This window comes from Durio zibethinus, chromosome 5, assembly GCF_047325235.1.
Source record: "Durio zibethinus cultivar Kanyao isolate XHJ-2024 chromosome 5, ASM4732523v1, whole genome shotgun sequence".
Lineage (NCBI taxonomy): Eukaryota > Viridiplantae > Streptophyta > Magnoliopsida > Malvales > Malvaceae > Durio > Durio zibethinus.
The window spans coordinates 29,793,912-29,802,182 of NC_143166.1; the positions used below are offsets into that span (position 1 = coordinate 29,793,912).

The window sequence follows — 8,271 nt, forward strand, 5'->3', positions numbered from 1 at the left end:
AAAATAAAAAAAAGGAAAATCATGATTTAATGATTTTTTAAAAGACTTAAATTGACATAAATGTATAATTTACTTTACTTAAATACTTAAAATTTATTATTTTTTCAAAAATAAATAAAATTAAATATATAACAATAAAATTTAATAAAATTAAAAATAATATGTCAAATTTAATATTAAATTATAATATAATAAAAAATGATCAAAATTTCAAAAAATTTAAGATTTTCTTTCATGACATTGTTGCTTGATTCTTTTTTCTTTATTTTGATATTTAATTCTTTTATTTTTTTTTTATTTTAAACCTTACATCATCTAAAGCTTATAAAAATAATATCACGATCAAAGTGAGGTCTGACAAGTTCAAAGTGGGACCTAACAAACTTTGGCTTTACAAATATCATACTTTTATATAAAAAAACGTGATATTTTGATTTATTCAAAAATTACGTATCAAAAGCAAAAATTATAATTTTTGTTAATTTTTTAACTATATTTTTTATGTCAAAATATGATTTTAATTAGCTATTCAGTTTAGAAAATTTTCACATATCTCTCTTATTTTTCCTTTGGTTAAATCAAAGAGCAATTACTCCTCCTTTTTCTTATATATTTTTAAAAAATAGCCAAAAAAAATGATAAATCATAAAGCTGCCACGTGACACTTTTAAAGAAAAATTATGTGTTTCATATATTTGCAAAATATATCTAAAATATACCTTATGAATTTAAGAATTTGGAAAAAATAAAGCTCCACAGTTGATACGGAAATCAAGGAGGATTGGTTGTCATTTGCCAAATGTGGAAACAACAGTGTAATAATTCATTAGGGTATCTTAAATTTCAAAAAATAATATCAAATTCCAGTCCTGTATTGTTTTCCCAATTTCTACTTTAATTTTTTTTTCTTTGGAGACTCAAATAAAAAAATTTAACCATCTTCGCCACTTCTAAGTACTTCATTACATTTTAAGGCAAAACTAAGAGTTAGAAAAAAATAGAATTGACAAGAAACAAAATAGTCGATATACAATCTGGATTGCTTTTTCGTTTCCTATTGGAGAAACCGCCAAAGAATAACATTAGCCTACAAGCACCAATAATGTCATTCTCTCTTTGGGACTTGTCAATGCCGTATGGTTCAAACCATTCCAATCTTCAATGCTTTCTTGAATGTATTAGCCCCGTTGTTCCTATCCGATTGCCACCTAATAAGGTAAACCTCTCATTTCTGTACAATTTTTTAATCAAAGCTTAGCCATTCACAAATTTTCGTTATCCTCTTTTCATTCAATTTTATTTCTTGCCTCCTGAGTAGTTGTTTTTTTTTTTAGGGGTTGGTGGGATATTTTCATCTGTAAAAATGTTTTTATGCTTAGCTTCTGTTTTTTTTTATTTGTATCAGACATTTATTTTTTTTACAAGTGTTTGTTGTCACTTCTATACTATAACTACTGTATAATTAAATAATTATGAATTCAATGAATTCAACCACAGCAATAATGTGATTTGCCTTTGTACTTTGTTCTGTATCAATCACTAGAAAATTTTTTCATTAACTATAAAGATTGAAGTCCTAAGTATGATATTTTTCTGAAAATAAGTTAATTATTGTGATATTTATAAACAGAGCTAGATTTAAAATTTTAATGGAGTGGGAGAAAATATAATATAAATATTTAAAACTTTTTAATAATATTATATAAGTGTAAATAATAGTTTATTTTGATACTTATTATAAAACTAAAAAAAAAAAAAAAAACCCTTATTGATACGATCGAAACTTAGTTGATAAAGCTAAAGAAAAAAAATTTTTGTAGATAGTGAACTGTGACAAATTATTTCCCTGGCTATCTTTTACACTCTTTATAAGTCATAATTTGAATAAATATTATAATAAGTCTTGTGATTAAATAAGTTCATTAAGTGTCCACTAGTTATTAGATAACAATTTCAAATAAATTAAATACCAAAGCACTAAAGGTTAAAGAATATTGTAATTTAAAAAAAAAAAAATTTTCTTTCTTAGCTAAGTTAAAAATGCACTATAATAATTATAAAAAAAAAAAAACATGGGAGAGATATGGGTAATAAGATAAAAATGGAATCAGAAAGTATGTGTTGAGTTTTACTGAACATTATATATTTTTTATTAAGCAATTAAATCTTCATTTGTCGATTTTGAGTGTGAATAAAATTTATTAATTAGGTGAGAAGTTGTCTAAAAAATAATTACATAATATTATAAAAATAAAAAATTAAGATTATAATTGGGCGGTTTATAAATGTTAGAGTTAGATAAGATAGGTATAGAAATGTTAATTTTATACATTATAGTATGAGAGATGTAATTGTGTCACATTTTATATTTAAATAACAATCTTCTTAACATGATTGATAAGAATAATACTGCCCTAAATCTTTATATCATAATATATATTGAAGAGGCTTTCTTTTTATTGTTATCAATATTTGAATAGTAATACATTGAAGAGGCTTTTTTTTATTATTATTGCTATTAATATTTAAAATTTATCACTAAAATTAAAAGTATTAACAATACATGAGGGTTTTAGTTCAAAAGCAATGAGAAACTCTCCCTTGAGATATTTCTTTTGTTTACGGCAATATTCTTTGCAGATATAATTCTAATAAAAGTGGGCATAATCTCTTAATCTGTTTACTTTTTTTTTTCTTTTTCTAATACTTTGCAGAGAAGTTTTGAAACTTCCAATGGCTTATTGCAAACACCTGAGAAGGATAGATTTGAAGGCTTTACTCTGAGTGACCTTTGGCACTCTTTTACTGAGTGGAGTGCCTATGGTGCTGGTGTCCCAATTGTGTTGAACAATGGCGACCGCATTGTTCAGTACTATTCCCCTCCCCTATCTGCTTTGCAAATATACACTAGGAAACCCTTTTCCTCATCCAGCTCGCTGTTGGATCAAATTGATGAGAAAATTTGGTATTCTAGTCGCTCCTTCTTTTTTTCCCCTTGTTGAATTTGGGTGTTATGTTACTTGGGAAACAGGGCAAAGCCTGAAAACGACTCTTTTTATAATGATGATAGGGGGAGAGACAAAATTAACAAGTCTTCAAGCAATAGCTCATGTTTGGGTTCCAATGCGACTTGGGACGATTCTACCACTTCTCAGTTTGGTTCATCGTGTACTCAAACAACAGATCAATGTGGCTACCTGTACTACCAATACAACGAGACGGCAAGTCCTTATGATTTAGTTCCACTCAAAGAAAAGGTGAGTTTTACGTGATTCAATTGAGAGCTTGCACGTCTGCAATCGATTTCCACATGAATATAGTTGATTGCTTTTCATTTTATTCATAATAATTTTTTATGATCTCATGTTTTTCTGAAAGAGCATGAAAAGTTCAGAGAACCAGTTATCTATGTCAGTTTACTGTGAGCTGTTTTGAACAGATCAATGAGTTGGCCAAACATTATCTGGGTTTAGTAGATCTCTGCAGCTCGAATTTTTCACCTTATAGTTGGATGGCAATAGCTTGGTATGCTTTATTTGTCATCATTTCTTTTTATATCCTTGAGGCTTAGGGATTCTTACCAATCAATGTATAAATATAGGGAGTTCAAATTAAAAATGGCTTTTCATGTTTTATTAGGTATCCTGTCTATCAAGTTCCAGTGGCAAGGAATGTGAAAGAACTATCTGCTTGTTTCCGTACTTACCATCCATTGTCACCTTTATCCCAAGGTACTCTCTTCAAAACCACTTGTCATCTCGATTTTAATAATCAAAGCAAATGGTATAATCAGCAATTTGCAGCTACGCTATTCTAATTGTGATTCTGAGTTTTATATATCAGTTTTATTCCTTCTATAATTGTTATGGGATCATCGTTCACTCTTTTTATAAGTTTTTGGCACAAAGGAAAGAATAAATGATACATATACATATATAAAGTTTATATTTGATACTATATCAGTGTATAGATTTTATATGTGATCAATAAATCGAATAATATCAACTCATCAATAAGAAAGTTGATATGTATAAGTTTAACTTAGTTAGATCATGCAACCATCATTAAGAAGTGGCATCTAGTAGGCTGAGTTTTAAATCTTAGTATTTGCAATCCTTTCCCTATCCTCAAGCTATGACTTCCTTTGTACAACATATATATATATATTGGATCTTGCTTCGCTTATTGTTTTTAGTTCTATAGTAGATCTAAGTCATTAGATATTGACATCCTCACATTTTGGGGTTTCAATTAGATCTTTTGCCATTAGGATTTCTTATCTTTTACTATGATATATGCATAATAATTTGATGGTTATTACGAAACAATAAAAGTATATATTCATTATGATCTACTTAGACAATTATATGTACAGAAGGATTCCAATTATTATTCGTTTCGAGCAAATTTTAAAAGTTTTAGTAATTAAAACTCAAACTGAAAAAGGAATTAATAAGATATTTAAGCATGTGTGTGTGTGTGTGCATATATATATATATATATATATTATATCTTTGTTAATTCAATCTCGTTAAATGAAAAAAAGGGGAAGAGACAATCTTCAGTGTTCTCAGAACTCTGACATGAGATTTTTGGATTGGGTATTGGTCAGGTTCCAAAAATATCAAGTTAGAGAAGAAGAAAGTTGAAGGCAAAAGTTGTTCGGGAGAAGACAGAAGATCAAGCAGAAGGAAGAAATTTCGCTCCCTCGCTTTGCAGTGGTAACTTACAAAATGTTTGGAACACTTTGGATCAACCCTGAAACATCAGATCAGGACAGCATTATCTGTCAAAGAACCGCTGCATGTTACTGGTTGAAACAACTTCAATTTCTTCTTGTCCTGTCAGTTCGAAAATTATTAATGTTAGCCCTAGTCATAGTTCACTGAAGGTCCTATAAATCACAGATGAATTAAATCAGTATAGGTTTATTTTGCCAGTCTCTGATATTAGGAGCGCAGATTTCACAGCAAACAGGTACACTTTTTGTGATTACTTTCTAGGGACTCTTTTTAACTTTTGTTTTGTTTTGTTTTGTTTTTTTTTTTGCTTGCATCTGATCACTGTGGCAGATTTTTATTGCCATTTGCCAATTTAATGAATTGCAGCATATGCTAGATCCTGAGCCTGTTGAGTAAAAAGATTGAATGTTTCATTTGGTCACAGGGCAGTTGCATGGAAAATTTCTATCAAATCACTGAATGCAAGCTGATAGGATTAAAATTTTCTATTCTTGGCAATCAAATATGTAGAGCGTCAGATATAAACCTTGGAGTTGGACTTTTTCTTAAACCAAGATTGAACCCACCCAGTTAGGCGAGGTTGGTTCAGAGATTAAGAATAGATAAAAGGTGGACTTGGGATCCATATTTGCATTTACATTTTAGCCTTTTTCTAGCATTACAATTTGCTATGGAACCACCTTTAAAGATTAAAAATGAACGAACAAAAAGTAGGATTCTTGATTCGCATCTACCTTTCAAAATCAGATCAGTAACAGAAAGGATGCCCATCGATGGCCATCTTTAGAGTCTATCAGTGTATAAGCATCCAAATACACATGTAGCCTTCTAGATTTTCTATAGTATCTGGATCGACATTTGGTTCAGATTTTGAAGTACTTATAGCCATAGTTGGGGTTTGTCATACCCTCTTCCCAATCACCGATGCGGCGACCACCGAAAACAATCTGTTGAATGCCCAAGTAACTGGCATAAAAACAAAAAAAGGTAGGCGAGAGAGATAGAGAGCATAAGAAAATGAAAAACCAAAGTTAAGACGAGCAGCACAACTGAACAAATAAATATATTAAGCATGAAATTTGATCACATAATTGTTTCTATTTTTCATTTTACGTATTAATATAACTTAAACTTACTCTGCACTCAATACTGTCATGCAGTTGAGTAAGATATCAATGGCAAAAAAATCAGAAGTACCGAGGTCTACCCTGCGAGTGAACATGTAAATTAGTCATTATTCCAAGAGAAAGAGCAGTAAGAAAATAGACTATATGATACTGAAAAGAAAATTGCAGATGAATCTATGAAATCATACAGACCAAACACGGCCCCAGTTATCCTGAAACTCAACATCACTGATATCATGGAATGATGATGGCATCACTTTAAAACCCTTATCCGCGTCATAGAGGGGATCATACTCCATTGAAGAATTTGCCAACTGTCATCAATATGAATTAACATGCTTATTTTCTCTTGCATAGCAAGGACAGCTGAAGGAAAAGAAATTGGAGCAAAAAGAACTATGGTCAAACCTGCAAATTAGAGGAATTAAAGGCACCCAAGCGTCCCATAAGATACCATGACTGAATAACCTGCACATATCTCCAATTAAATGAATATAATTAGTTTATAAGTAATAAACCGTTCACATATTAAGAGCAAATAAGAGAATGATTCTCTCTACAATAGTCTAAATTTAGCGACAAGTTGCCAAAAGAAGGAAGTAGAAGGAGAATGAAACTACTTACACTACCAATTAGATTGACTTCTCGATCAGAAGGTGGTCCATATAACTCAAACCATATATAGGAATCAAGTGGGTTAAAACTGTACATCCATCAAAAAAATAAAAATTACTATACAACTTGGAAGGGTAGAGAAACATCAGCTACTTCCTAGAAACAAGAAAGACTAAGGCCTAAATTAGAATTCAGTTTGGTTGATGCTTTCAACCTTTTTTTTTTTTTTTTGCCTTTTTCAATAAAAAATGAAAAGCAAAAAAAAAAAAAAAAAAAAACTGAAAACAAGGGGACAAATAGCAAAATGCAAAACACCAATCAAATGGAGCCTTAGCATAATCTTACAGCAAGGCTCAATCTGTGCTTAACAATACCATTCATTGCTCTACGAGGTTCATTTCTAACTATATTTTAACCAAGATAATTTGATCACACCCAGATTATCGGTATGGAAATATAACAGAGTTACTCTCAAGTCTCAACACTGAAAGTACTTACTAGCAAGGATAACTAATTATATAGTTGATTGCGGGAATTGAGGCCTTACTCTCGGAAGCTGACTTTAAAAGAAAGCACAGAGCCCGTCTTTTGCTTGTGAAATTCTCTACCCTTTTTCCGAACACGCTCTTCAACCTGCAAAACATAGTTAGAAAATTCATTGAAATAACAGAGGTATAGTTGATTAGGTTGAGGAAAGAAAAGAAAAGGGTACTGACGGACCCGTTTCCTCATAAGCTCAGGGTCGCCAATGCTATCGCCAAGAACTGCTCGTAGTTCTTCGTCGTCTTTGCAGGCGTTTTCTAGGACTCTGTTTTGAATGCCAAAGAGAAAAAAATTTCACAGAGGCAATAAATCAAACAAGTAGAATGCAGGGTAAATATAAAAAAAAAAAAACAATTTAAGAAACATGAAAGTACTTGGCCCAGGCAGGATAATTGTGAAGCCTGTCGAGTTCTCGCTTCCTCTTTTCTTCACGCATCTTAAGAAGTCTCCTCCCTCTCGCTGTCGTCCCCGATCCTTTAACATCGCCTGTGCTTGTGACATTGGAAGTCGAACTGCCCTCTTCAGCTGTTGCTGCTCGGATTCGAAGAGGCGGCTTTTTCTTTTTGTCGTCGTTGTTATTTGTCGGATAAGAGAAAAAAGAAGAAAAGGAAAAGGGCTGTAAATTCTGACGAAGAAGAAGAAGATGATGATAGGTTTCATTTTTACTTGCATTTGGGTTGCAAAAAAAACCTTTCATTGCCATGTTCATCTTTCGTTACCGTTACTTTTCTCCCGTGTTTGGTATAAAGGAAACTTTTTCGGGCTTTTCTCAGGTAAATCAGCAGAGAATTTCTTTTTTTTTTTGTTTTTCAAGCCTCAATCGAAAGTGATTTTCATTTAAAGGAACATAATCCCCTAGTCAGCGGTTTCTATAATAAGTTAGAGTTTTTTAATCTTGGGTTAGCAAATAATAATCATTACATGTATATAATTAAATAATCAATCATTAACTCAATTTTAAATTAAAGAAAAATAGAATTTGTTTATTGAGATTGTAAAAACAAAGTTTATAAAATCTTATATAAAATTTAAATAATTTTCACTTTACATAATAATTTTTATTTTTTACTTTATTATATGTTTATAAAACTACTTTAAAATAAAAAAATAATTAAAAATATTTTATTTAAAAATTCTTTTAATGTAATTGGTATCTTCTAAAATAGCTAAAAAGTATTATAAAATAAAAAAATAATTCAATAGAAATTAAAAAATTATTAATATAAAAATTCTTTTTAAGAAAA

General features: G+C 30.3%; 2 protein-coding genes across 5 annotated transcripts; one reads left to right on the top strand and one right to left on the bottom strand.

Moving 5' to 3' along the window:
- Positions 1–1,102: 1,102 nt before the first annotated feature.
- Positions 1,103–5,117, top strand: LOC149518894 (uncharacterized). The gene is made up of 6 exons (XM_089760407.1): positions 1,103–1,216; positions 2,715–2,965; positions 3,071–3,257; positions 3,440–3,525; positions 3,640–3,731; positions 4,613–5,117. Exons 1-6 carry the CDS (start codon positions 1,103–1,105, stop codon positions 4,723–4,725), a joined length of 843 nt encoding a protein of 280 aa, XP_089616533.1. The 3' UTR covers positions 4,726–5,117.
- A 321-nt stretch (positions 5,118–5,438) lies between these two features.
- LOC111315864 (uncharacterized) lies at positions 5,439–7,860 on the bottom strand. 4 transcript variants are annotated; one of them, XM_022917881.2, is made up of 8 exons: positions 7,402–7,858; positions 7,205–7,292; positions 7,032–7,117; positions 6,494–6,572; positions 6,278–6,337; positions 6,062–6,183; positions 5,879–5,950; positions 5,439–5,708 (listed from the first exon to the last, which is right to left on the bottom strand). In XM_022917881.2, exons 1-8 carry the CDS (start codon positions 7,734–7,736, stop codon positions 5,606–5,608), a joined length of 945 nt encoding a protein of 314 aa, XP_022773616.2. In that variant the 5' UTR covers positions 7,737–7,858; the 3' UTR covers positions 5,439–5,605. The 4 variants fall into 4 exon arrangements, 2 of the variants coding, with proteins under 2 accessions (XP_022773616.2, XP_089617146.1); XR_016342258.1 differs by having other exon boundaries at positions 5,567–5,708; positions 6,058–6,183; positions 7,402–7,860; XM_089761020.1 differs by having other exon boundaries at positions 5,567–5,708; positions 5,879–5,945; positions 6,058–6,183; positions 7,402–7,860.
- Between the last annotated feature and the right edge of the window lie 411 nt (positions 7,861–8,271).